Source organism: Microcaecilia unicolor, chromosome 13 (genome assembly GCF_901765095.1).
Source record: "Microcaecilia unicolor chromosome 13, aMicUni1.1, whole genome shotgun sequence".
NCBI lineage: Eukaryota > Metazoa > Chordata > Amphibia > Gymnophiona > Siphonopidae > Microcaecilia > Microcaecilia unicolor.
Window position 1 is genome coordinate 46072932 of NC_044043.1, and position 13279 is coordinate 46086210.

The 13279-nt window shown below is 42.1% G+C and overlaps 1 protein-coding gene across 1 annotated transcript in view; it reads right to left on the reverse strand.

The window, feature by feature from the left end:
* The window catches only part of DHRS11 (dehydrogenase/reductase 11), a 125420-nt gene extending 124811 nt beyond the window's left edge, over window positions 1–609 (reverse strand). Inside the window, exon 1 of the mRNA XM_030186074.1 lies at window positions 170–609. Within this exon, the coding sequence (XP_030041934.1) occupies window positions 170–226 (57 nt within the window). The 5' untranslated portion in view covers window positions 227–609. The remainder of the gene's footprint in view (window positions 1–169) is intronic.
* Window positions 610–13279: the final 12670 nt, after the last annotated feature.

Consider the following 13279-nt stretch of genomic DNA (forward strand, 5'->3'; position numbering starts at 1 on the left):
TCAATAATTTCCTAATTAGCTCCTTGAAAGTCTTGTTGGCACATCTCTCCCTAATATCTACTTGAGTCTACTCCCGTATTGTGATCACAAAGTACTGCCTCCCTGAACACTTTCTACTAGGAATAATTACTCTAAAGTGGCATTGTTTTACTATTATTCATTTATTTACCTTTTCAGCTGATTTGTTATATTCCTGGGTCCAGGAGAAAGCTGAAAACATGGTCATTCCCCGTTTGATGATTTGTTTGTGCTTCAATGCAACTTACTGGAAAATTATTTCTACTTCTATAAGTTTCTTCCAGGTTTTATGCTCAATTCACGGTTTAGAACAATTATCATTTTAGATATCCCTGCTCTGGTGTGAATCAGTGTTCCTCTGCAAAGGGTAGGCCTCTTTCTTTCCTAATGGAGCATTCAGACACAACAAAAATATTAAAACATCTTGTACACACTCCAGTAGCATTTTGATTTTTACAATCTACTTCTTTCTCTTTCTTGGAAAATACCAAATGAACAATGTAATGGTCTCCAAACACATTCCTGCTCCTTACTCCTTCAGATCCCAAACCTCCTGGGAAGAAAACATGACATTCAAGAGCCTAATTCTCTCCCTCCTTTGCAGCAAATGTCAGTGCTGCACTTTAGCCCCTTCCGATGAGCACTGATCCATGAAGCGATTAGATAATGGGTCATTTGCAGACTTCAAAAGAAGAAATCAAAGTCCAAGCCTTGAAGCTGCATGCTTAAGGCTCAATAGTTCTAAAAATAGTGTGAATGGTTAATTTTAACACCAAAGATTTCTGCTTTGCATCTAGCAGGTCTTGCAGGTAGCTATGGCTTAGAGAACACTATTCAATGCCTTAGTACCCCTTCTCAATTATACTGAAACAAGAAACATAGTTTTTCAAATAATTTGCTTAGACAAACTGGGTGGCTCAAGGCAGTGCTACATGCTACCTTCCGCGATATCTTCTGAGCTGGAGATGCAGTATTTACAGCCCCTGGGCAGCAGTACCTAATCATTACTCAATAGTGACAGTAGGTTGCCAGACTCAAGCTACATTATACAATCTGCTTCAGAGGGAGCCAGAACCTGTTGTCTCTGCTCAAGGACTCATTGTGAAGGCAAGGCTAAGCCAGAGGAGGGAAGAAAAAGAAGGGTCAGACAACTAGCCAACTTACCGATCACTTTTTACTTCCTTTCTAATTCCAGTTCAGAACCATAGCTGCTACTACTACTACTTGACATTTCTAAAGCGCTACTAGGGTTACGCAGCGCTGTACAATTTAACATAGAAGGACAGTCCCTGCTCAAAGGAGCTTACAATCTAAAGGACAAATGTACAGTCAATAGGGGCAGTCTAGATTTCCTGAAAGGTAAAAAGGTTAGGTGCGGAAAGCAACGTTGAAGAGGTGGGCTTTGAGCAAGGATTTGAAGATGGGTAGGGAGGGGGCTTGGCGTAAGGGCTCAGGAAGTTTATTCCAAGCATAGGGTGAGGCGAGGCAGAATGAGCGGAGCCTGGAGTTGGCGGTGGTGGAGAAGGGTACTGAGAGGAGGGATTTGTCCTGTGAGCGGAGGTTACGGGCGGGAACATAAGGGGAAATGAGGGTAGAGAGGTAATGAGGGGCTGCAGACTGAGTGCATTTGTAGGTAAGAAGGAGAAGCTTGAACTGTATGCGGTATCTGATTGGAAGCCAGTGAAGTGACCTGAGAAGAGGGGTGATATATCGGTTCAGGCGGAATATAAGACGTGCAGCAGAGTTCTGAAGGGGGGATTGATGGCTGAGTGGGAGGCCAGTAAGGAGTAGGTTGCAGTAGTCAAGGCGAGAGATAATGAGAGCGTGGACGAGAGTACGGGTGGTGTGCTCAGAGAGGAAAGGGCAAATTTTGCTGATGTTAAAGAGAAAGAAGCAACAGGTCTTGGCTATCTGCTGGATATGCGCAGAGAAGGAGAGGGAGGAGTCGAAGATGACTCCGAAGTTGCGGGCAGATGAAACGGGGAGGATGAGATAGAGAGTGGAGGAAGAGGAGAAGTGGGTTTTGGTGGAAAGACGATAAGCTCGGTCTTGGACATGTTCAGTTTCAGGTGGCGGTTGGACATCCATGCAGCAATGTCGGATAAGCAGGCCGATACCTTGGCCTGGGTCTCCGCGGTGGTCTGGTGTGGAGAAATATAGCTGGGTGTCATCAGCATAAAGATGATACTGGAAACCATGAGATGAGATCAGTGAGCCCAGGGAAGAGCTGTGGTCTGCTACTAGAAGCCTTCATTTGAACTACCCAGGGTTTTACTTCCTCTCTATTCTTATTCTGGTCATTGCAACAGTCCTCAGCCAGGGGCCATAAACCATGGTTCATTTTGGAATTCTGGAATCATAGGCCCTGAATCTGGCCATTAGGTGTTATCCTTAAGCAATAAGGAACTTTGAAAATTTAAACACTACCTCCATAACATCCTAGCCCCTACCAACTTGTGAATTAATCCTGGGGCTTTCTACATGAAGCACAATTCTTGCTATTTGGATCACCAGGCTGGCCCCTCATCACTTTCAATGCTAGTGTACACTTGGACTAAAACCGAATATGGTCACACAGCAGACTGGCAGTGCTATCTAGTTTAGACAATGCCTCATTCAAATTTACTCTAGGTACACAAAGCCAATGTAGTCAATGGGTTTCTACTGCAAAATAAATTAAAATGATTCCATAAAATTCAATAAAACAAAGACTTCACATTTGTTGAATCAACTAAAGTGATCTCCTTAAGCTATAATTGTATGTGAGCAGAAACGTGATACACTTAATACCCTGCACAAGATTGACCTCAAATGCCATTGAGTAGATCATACTAAGCCCAAACCATAGATAACCTATAAAGAAGCAAGAAATTAAAATCCACAAACCAGCCTGAGACACAGCAAACTGAGGAAGGTTGAAATGCTACACTGAAACACTGCTCCATAACTGCTGTGAGAAGTGGGGGGGGGGGGGGAGAGAGGTTTGTTAGGGCACTTTGACCTCAAGCTTAATACCCTCCTACTACTGTCTGGAAAAAGGATAGCCCAAGAAAACCAGTTGCACATAAACTTGCAGCCAACAGAGGGTGCCCCAGGTCTTTTAATGAAAGGTTGATAGGCACCCAAAGAAAGGAAAAGGTTCAGGGAAAATCATGGTTACCCAGACTGAGGGACTTCCTTAGAAGGGAGAGGGGCTTTAAAACTCCTAACACCTGGCACTGGGAGGAGAAGGCACAGGTTCCCTAACCCATGGAAGTGGAAAACACCAAAGCTCCAGATTAAGTCAGGGAAAAGCCCACGGAGTTTGAGAACTAGCGGTCCCTATACACCCTCAGAAAAGAGAGGAGATGGAAATAGAAGCTGCCGTTTAAAATGCCTCTAGAAAAATTGGGAATTAATGTGTGTGTGTGGGGGGGGGGGGGGGGGGGGGAACATAATGGAGTTCAGGCTTCTGCATTATCAGTGATTATGTGTGTGATCTGCTAGCTGTTTGAGCCTTAGGCTTGTTAGAGGGGCCAAACACAATAGAGAAAGTTTTGGGTGCTACGTAGTTTTGGTTAGCACCTGTTTGAGGAACATGGAATTTTGAGAGGACTCTCCCTCATGCCTGAAGACTGAACCATAGTCTGTTGCCAGGATAAAACTTTGAGCAGAAGGAAGACGCATTAAGGATAAGTAAAAGGATGACAATTGTTTGCCAAACAATAATAGGAACTGCCAGAAACTCATTTGCATAAAGCTCCCCTGGTCGATGGTTGGATTTATTTTTCTTTTGAGGACACTATATTGCAAATGAAACTGAAATCTAAATATTGCAAAAAGAATACAGGTAGCCACCAAGCTGTGTGTTTATTCCTTTTCAAGTTATAATGCTTGGACTATATGCTTTTATTTCAACCTGAATTAAAAAGAAGTTCAAAAGACTGACCCTGAGGAGTGGAAATTGCTTTTAAAGCTGGCAATTCTGTGGTAAAACTACAAAATTGGGTTATTTCCTATTCTTTCCTGGGTTTTTTTATAATGCTCACAGGTTGTGTTTTTTTGGGCATTTTTTGTCCAGGTTGGGATTTTTTTTTTTTTAAATGACCACAGCCCATGGGTTGACTCCTCATTTACTGATGCCTTCCTATTGGTCCTAATTAAACCAATAACAGGTGAGATCTGGCCCTTTCAAATGCTGCTGCACCGCACGGACCATTAGCCTTTTTTCCTTAGTCTCCTGTCCACTGCCCTGCTTAAGTTCACACTCAGACAGAGATTACGGCAAGAGGGGCTGGAGACAGCCGAATGCTCTGGTGGTGGTTCCCCTCCTGACCTGCTCAGAGTATATAATAGAGTCAGAGTATATAATAGCAGATCATCAGGAGAGGGAAACCCACAGCCACCACCAGAGAGGAGAACAGAGGAGCTGCTACATCCATGTTGTCATGCTTTATTGTTGATAGCATTTTTATTTAATCTCACACATTTTCAAACATGCCAGCTTGTGCAGCATACAAATGTACACAGAGAAAGTATAACTTTTCATAGGTAGAGTAGTAATTTGTTATAAATTGCAGTGTGTCATTTGGAGGGGCTGGTTAAGCCTTGTAGCGCTATAGAAATGCTAAATAGTAGTAGTAGTAGTAGGTTACAGGGACACCCAAGCAGCACGTGTTGCAACATGAAAAGATTTTTTTTTTCTCTTGGTAAAGGGCAACTAAAACAGATATCATGTTATGAGAATCAGGTGCTCAACATTCAGAGTTTCAATCTATTTATTTTACAACATTTATAGCCCACATTAAACATGATTTAAGTTGAAACCTGGGAGAACGTAAAATCTCTTTTTCCTGTGCCTAGATCAAGAGAGATGGTTTGTGGTGGGAACTTTGCTCCTTTTGTTTTGTGGGTGGATTATGAATTTGTGCTAATTATTGTTAGCAGTCTACACAACGCCCCAAGAGAACACCACATTAACACACATATCTGAAAGCACATCCCTCCACACGACCAAAAGGATCAGTTTTATCACCACCAGTAATACCACCCCCTTGGCAGACACACCTGCCGCGACAGAATTTTCAGCTGGCACTACTCCTGTCCTCACTGATTCTCCTATTCTGCATCCTACAAGTGTTCCCGATAATAACGATAGCTCAGACCATATTATCCCCATTTTTGCTACTACTTCTGAGGATAATATTACCTTGCCTGAACTGCAACCCACCCCCTCCTTCTTATCCTCGGGTGCCTGATAGAGACGTTCCTCCTCCCACGAATACTACCCTGACCACCCAGGCTACCGGAGTCTCAGCTACAGATTCACATACACACCCACCCAGACCGCATCGCCGTTTTATCTCCTTCAGAAGGCTTCCCACTTAACCTGGGCATTGCAGCAAACCCATTGAACTTTCCCTTCCTACCACACGCTCCTATTAAGTGTAACAGGCCCCATATGAGCCAAATTGACCCCCTGCATAGTGTTGCTGGATATTGGGATCCAGCGCCCGACGATTGTATTCTTTGGGATCCCAATTACAGATATCATTTGTTGTGTGAGTCCCTATTACACGCCTCCGGTCCTGGCCCCGCCAGAGTTGTACAACATCTCGCCTCGATACTTCACAACGCAGTAACAGTAAAGGTATCACGAGGTACTCTCCCATTCATTAGACCTCATACAGGTGAAGAAGTTATCTTTTGGATTGTCACTTATAAGCTTTATTGTACAGATTGGTTGCCTTGGCTTTTCGTTAGAAAAGTCGGGAACAGACTCCTTGAGAAGTATTGCATCTCACCAGACGGCAAGGGTTCATTTGCCGCAGTCCGTTTACACCCGTGACATATAAATATATGTCCCGTAGAAGAATAGATAACCAGCATTCACCGCCACAAGCAGTACCTTCCCTTGAATCCCCACCACTGTCACCTTCCGACTTCTGGCATTCAGTAATTCCTGAATCCCCGAATCACTTTTCAGATCCTCGAGGGTTAAGATATCCCCACTGGGACCCAGCTCCAGAAGACGATCCCAGCTGGGATCCTTTCACCCGGTATCATACACTGTGTGAACCCTTACTTGAGAGTTGGACGTTTGGCCCCAGTCGGACTGTCATTCACACCCTTGCATTGTTTGGAGGAAGTTTAGGTTTACAAATAGAACAGACTGAAGTACCCCTGGTGAGACCAGGAACTTGTGAGGTAGTGGATTTCTCGTTAATCACATACGCTGTGCTTAACACTGATTGGATACCCTTGCTGTTTATTAGAGAGGTAGGATTAAGACCTTTGGAGGTATTTAGCCTTTTTGAAACAGGTAGTCCCACCGAAACAGGAGCTACTAGAATCTATCCCCCTTACACAAGTAAGGCCTGATGATATATCAGTTTTTGGTGTATTTTGGAGTACTGATCGTTGTAATTGCAGCTCTTGCTAAAACCCTAGGACTAATTTTGTTACTCACATTATTACCCGTCAATTGCCATTCTTACAGTCCTGATACAGTGTATAATCATGAAAACCGCCAACATGATATGCCTAGTCCTCCTGCTATGTGTATCCACCATGCCCACTGTACAAGGAACGCAGAGTTTGCAAAGTTTTCTTCAGAAAATAATACCCAATTACATTAGCTACAACTAAGGAGACAATTATTATAACCCTCGATGTGTGTGCTTACACTATGTGTGGTGAACATCCTGTGCAGCAGTATCTGTCAGCTTTTGAGATATACCTGTGTCCCTTTTCCACATGTGGAAGTTGGGCACAAGTATGGTGGTACACAGGTACATGGGTTCCCTATTCAGGTAAAGAAATTCCAGAACTCAAAAAGAGTATTTCTATTATGAAACCACGAGTGCTTGCTACTTGTCCAATGACCAAGTGCAATCAGGTAGCTATCACTTTCAGAGGAATAACTGCTGTTACGTACAGAACCTTTTCCTTAGGAATAGATACTACAGGCAGGGATCCTATTGGCAAATTTCAGATTGTTCCCCCTCCCCAACCAGAAAGAAACCCCTTAATGCCAACCAAGATCCCAGAAGTAAAGATTCCCTATCAAGTTGTACCAATTAATAACTCCAAAGATTTAATTGCATTGGAAACTGGGTTTGGGGATACTAACCTGTGGCTCAAATGGGCCCACTATACTACAGCGAGTCTGAATGTTTCTGTTATTTTTGCGCCCATGCAAGGGCAGAACCTACAGTTGTCCCTTTTCCTTTAGATCTTTACAATGATCCAGATGGTTTTTGGTGTATGTTAGAGCTATTACAGGTAAAAGAAAAAATTAATCAGTCTTGTCAACATCTTGACAAACATCACCCCTACTTGCCCCCTCGGCTGAGGGTACCACCCGTATTCAGAATTCCAGACCCTGCTACAAGGTATCATACATGTCTGGAACGATATGGAATTAGAAATACACGGTTTCTGGGAAATTTGACCAATTGCAATACCACTCTAGGAAGAGGGGCTTTGCGAGGTCTGAACCTCACAGACTTTTCACAGGCTAGAGCCGATGTATGGTGGTACTGTGGAACCCACACCATCCACTTCACAGAAGTTGGACAGGCAGATGTGCCCTAGTCAAATTGGTTATTCCAATCATTATAGCATCTTTGATTCCTCCTCATAGCAGCTCTTCCTCACGAGTGAAGAGACATGCAATGCCTGGATCTTTTGATGATCGGGTCTATATAGATGCAATTGGAGTTCCAAGAGGGGGTCCCTGATGAGTTCAAAGCCAGAAACCAGATTGCTGCAGGATTCGAATCTGCCTTCTTTTGGTGGTCAACAATCAACAAGAACGTAGATTGGATTAACTACATATATTACAACCAGCAGAGATTTGTGAATTATACTAGAGATGCAGTTAGATGCCACTAGCAGAATGACGCTAGAAAATCAATTAGTGCCTGACCAAATGCTAGCGGCAGACGGCGGCATATGTCGCAAAATAGGTACACAATGTTGCACCTTTAACCCCAACAACACTGCTCCAGATGGATCAATTACCAGAGCTTTGAAAGGCCTTACCTCACTGTCAAAGGAGTTGGCTGAGAACTCAGGTGTTGACACATCTTGGACTGGTTGGATGGATAAAGCATTTGGTAAATGGAAGACATTTATCATCTCTGCAGCCACCACCATAATCATAGTGGTTGCAATTTTTGTATTAGTAGGATGCTGCATAATCCCTTGTGCTAGAGGCTTAGTAGAACGCTTAATTGAAACAGCCATAACCAAGAAAACAGGTACAGGACAATATGTCCTGTACAAAAATCTCCTTCCCAATACCACAGGAGACAACACATTAGACTATCTCCCTATGAGATGGACCAATCGCTATGCAAATGTTAGAGACACTGTAGAAATGTCTGCAACTGTATAATCAATTAAGAGCACACAGGGATGCAATATAATGATGTAAGGCTTTATAAAATGATGTGATCAATAATCAATATGACTATGTAATCAATGCAAACGTATACTTAGAATATAATCAGTATATAACCAAAGAATTAATGATTGTTAGTAATCTATATACATACATATGTAAAAGTAAGATTTAACCTGCATATTAATAGGTTGAAAGATATCATTTTTGTAATCATAGTATGTTACTTAATCGCAGATATGGGTAAGCCCCAAGAAGGGTTAGAATAACAGGAACAGTGTCTATGTTGTGACCTGAACTCCAAAATTTTGGCCATACCGGTTTTTGATTAGACTCTCTAATCCGATAATTTTACAGGATACCTTCTGGAATGGATGGTACCATAGTACGTTAACCCTGGTGTCACCCTATGAGATAGGGTGAAGAGGGGAATGTTAATATATGTCCCAGCTTGAGACCCATCCACTGGAACAGTGGTGGGCCAGGTTACATGGCTCAAACAGCTGAAAAGCACTGACTAGGCCTGAAAATCAGATGATGGCCTTATAGCTGAGAGCCTGCAAGAGCAGGATTGCTTGGTGAGTCTTATTGAAACCTGGTACGACTTTCAAATTCAGTGTAAGAGTTAAGATGAAGGAATTAATAGCAGAAATGGTAAAAAGTTTGGTTCATAAGATGGAGTCTGTCTTCCTAAGATGGCTCCCAGAGTCACAAGATACAAAGAAACAGATCTCTGAATATTAAGAAAGAGGTTTTATAAGTGTGAAAATTGGCATTATGAAGAAATCTTAGAAAGGAGGGGCAGGTGGGCACCTGACCTGCGGTTAAGTATGATTCATAGATGAAGAAAGATTAGAAAAAAAGTCCCTCTCCAATTGAGTTGTATGGACTGTAAATGCTATACAAGGACTGTGCCTCTGAGCTATAGTCGGAGTCCTTCCCCAACGTTGAACCCAGAATTTGACTGAAGTGTGTACCAACTTGAAGTCCTGATTGGTGAGAATAAAAGACTATTTCTATCTCAATATTCTCTGGTCTCTGTGTTGATCTCTCTGTTTCATTTCACACCTTATATCACATAAATAGACTACCTTTTAAACTCTAGTACATCATGTGGGAGAATAGATGCCCTAGGATGTCCTTGGAAATTAGGAGCCAGAAAACAGAGGTCATATTTAGGAGACTTATTATGAGCCTTCTGAAACCCTCTCTCCACCTCCGTGGGCAAGGGTCCTGCGGGGGGTCTAGAGAGGGGTAATTAAAAACATTATGATGCTGATTCTGATTACCTTATTATTCATATTGACCTTATTAATATTTGTATCAATATTGTGCTATTTTTGGGCTGGAAACATTTTCACCATCTGGCAACAGTGCCTTGTATTTACTTTTCTTGTTGTGGAGAGTTCTTATCTCTCTGACCTCCTGCTAGGAGGTGCTACATCACACTGCACAAAAGAAAAAAAAACATGTTAACTTCTCCTTATTGTGACTGTCTGTGATAACCTAAAGATAAATGAAAATGGAGGTGCAAGGGAAACAGTTGCATAGCAAAATGAACCCTCAGGCCAGTAAGGCATCAGTCTATAGACGAAAACTGAGTTCTCTTTACTGAGCTGCAAATTACTTTCATTTTTAACCTACACAAGTATAGAGTTGTATTTCGGTACTGTGTTGCTTTTACTGATATTTTACTCAAAAAATAAAAAGCCCCCCCCCCCCCCCAAAAAAAAAAACCAACAAAAAACAGCATACTTTGAGAGACAAGCCTGGATTTAACCCGACATTGGCAGACGTTTTGTGTGTAACAGTTCAACAAGCTTGGAGGGCAGTAGCTGCATTTTTTTTGTTTGAAGGGATGGAGGAGAGAAGTCCAGAAAAACATTAAACTTTTAATATACTGCAACGTTATTAGACTCCAAAATAAGAAAAGCTGCCCATATTTTTCTCCTTCTCCATAAGGACAACCTTCCATTTGCATCAAAACCTCTTTCCCCATGCTTTTCTACCCTAAAATGCTGCTTTCCAAGAAGTCTGATGTTTTTTTTAAGTTGTAAAATGAGTTGTTTTCTTAAACCTCAAAGTATTATTATACATCCATTCTCTGTTCCCACTAGGGCTCACATGTTGAGCAGTTGCCCTGGGTGTCATGCAGCAAGGTGTATCCAGGTAACACGTTCTCTTTCTTTCCATCACTTTTGCACCTTTCACATCCTTCAAGGCTGAACAGACCACTGTGAGTTACACATACTTGAACCCCTTCCCACTGCACATCGTTACAGGCCAGCAGCTGAAGACGCATTTAATCTGTCATCTCTTGTTACCTCTGTGTCAAATCCCATATCTGAGGGAGGATGCAAGAGGGAAATGGTGTCAGAAGACAGTGGGTATGAAGGGGAAGAGTGTCCGGAAGGAGGGATGGAGATAAATGTATAAAGGAGTTGGAAGGGATCAAGAACAAGTGTAAAGGAACAAGAGACTGTAGAAGCCATGATGGAAAAAGAGACTGAAAAAGAGTAAAACGAGGGGCAATGGGAAGATGCATAAAGGTGAAGGGAGTTTGAATGACTGGAAAGGAACTGGTGAGGCTATGAGAGTTAGAAGGTAGATGGTTTGTGAGGGGATGAGTACAGAGGATGACAAGAGGGGATTAGGGAGTGGAATAAGAAGTTGAGAAAGAAGGCAAAAGAAGTGTGGGTATTAGAGAGGAGAATGAGGGGAAAAAAACTTCTGGGTTTAAGGCTTGGTAGGAGACCTGCTTGTTCTAATTTTCCAAATAGCAGCTCTGTAAATATTACATGAGGCACAGAGCATCAGGAAACAGCAGAAACAAAGAAAGACAAATCTCCACTCTTCAAAGTCCAGCAAAAGAAACAGTGGAGATGACCCTTGTTGAAGATACTTTTGGCTGCACACTGGTTATTTGGTCATCTCCACTGTTTCTTTTGCTGCACAGAGCATCAGCACATCTATCTTTTATGGGCAGGGTTGTTTTAGTCTTCGAGAGTTACTACTGTTATGGGAAGTATTCTGCATATCTTTATGCTGTTTTTTTTTTTTTTTTCAAGGTGTCTTGTATCAGAAGAGTTTACTGTTCAAAGTTGATGATGAGTTGTAACAGGAAATATGCTAGTACCACAGTTGAAGGGAGTATGTTTTGCAGAACCGTTTTATATTGAGTCCACCCCTGTATACTCCTTTAAAGAATAACTAAATGATGCTAGTCAGTTATGGTGGTTTTACTGAAGGACAAGGGTTGTGATGTGCAGGTGGAAGTGTCACACTGTGCCTTGCCTTCTTCTGTCTAGAGATTGATCGAGATCTGGTTTCATTTAATCCTCCCCAACCTCTGCAATTAAAACAAGCAGATTTTAAAAGGTTGGTGGAGTTGGGGAGAGAGGAGTGTAAGTCTGAAAAGTTGCCCTGTGTGCAGAAAAGGTTGGCCCTGGCTCTACTTTCAACCACGTTCTTATTCACCTGACAGTTTTACTCGGCCTGTAAACTGCTTATCATCTCCTCATTGCAGGGTGGTATCCACGTATTTTCTGTACAACCTTTTCCATTTTCTACTATATAGTTACAGCTCATATCAATTAATAACCATTGACCTGATCTTTGCTAACTAGTGGTGCTCCTAAAAACGTGTAGTAGTGAAGGAAGTACAGACCGACTGGGTTTCGGTTATGGTGCTGAAACTGGCCACAAATTCTTTTTCTGCAGTTTTAGTTTTCGGCCGAAATCGACTGTTTTTGATGGAGACCGAAAATTTGTGCTTTGACATGTTTGTTCTCTCACCTCACCTTACCCTCCAAACAGGAGATGCCTCTTCCACCCCCTCCCCCCCAAGCACAGCTTAAGATGCGCCCCTTGAGCCTATCTTACACAGTGTATGCAGTGATTCCCAGACACTCCTGCCCAGGCTGACTCTGCTTTCAAAATGGATACCATGACCTCCAGCGGCAATCTCATGAGACTTCAGCAACCATTTTGAGAGTAGAACTCACACCACAGATTGTAAAGTAGTTGGTGGGAGGGTGGGGGGGGGGGGCCTACAGTTTGCATTCTTTTTTTTGTGTGTATAATATGATTGCAAGTAATGCAGTTATGATCTTGCACAGTAGTTTATACGGTAAATAGAGTGCTCCAAATAAATGCTTTTGATAGAAAAGTTTAACAGCAATTTACATTTGTAAATTTGGGATAAGCTCCTTAGAAATTAGCCTCTCTGTGGAGATACAACATCAGCTGTCATTCCAAATGTGGCACAGTCGGCCCTTGTAAAAGCACTGTGGCTTTTAGTTTTAGTTTTCAGTAGCTGAGGTCCATGTGTGCAGAGGCTATTTTGCTTGGAAGTAAAATATGGTCTTTCATTATTATATATATATATAAATTTTGTTTCTGGCATAGATACTATTTGAGAGATTCTAAAAAATTTCCAGGCTCTGCTGGGTATGATTAAGATGCAGCATTTTAATCAAACTTGTGGCATGCAGAAGCTAGATTCTATAAGAAAGGAACCTGCAGCGATTGTTTTCAAGCACATGTACTGGTCAGCTTATAGTGTCAGGAAGAAAATTACATTAAAATGAAATGATGTTTATATATTAGAAAATAATTTGAGAAATGTATTGCTCCCAATTGTAATTTTTCAGAGCATATAGTCCTCACGTTCAGTAACATCAATGAGATGGTAATCATGACTTTTTTTTTTAAACACGTTCTTCCAGAGGGTATTTAACTACATCTGCATGGATATGGGAACCTAAATATGCCCGACTTGTTGACAAGTCTTTGTTAAAATGACTCTTCCAAGTGTCAGCCTGTGCTTGCAGTTCCTGGGACTGTTCCTGTGAGTTTAGTAGAGGTATACCAACT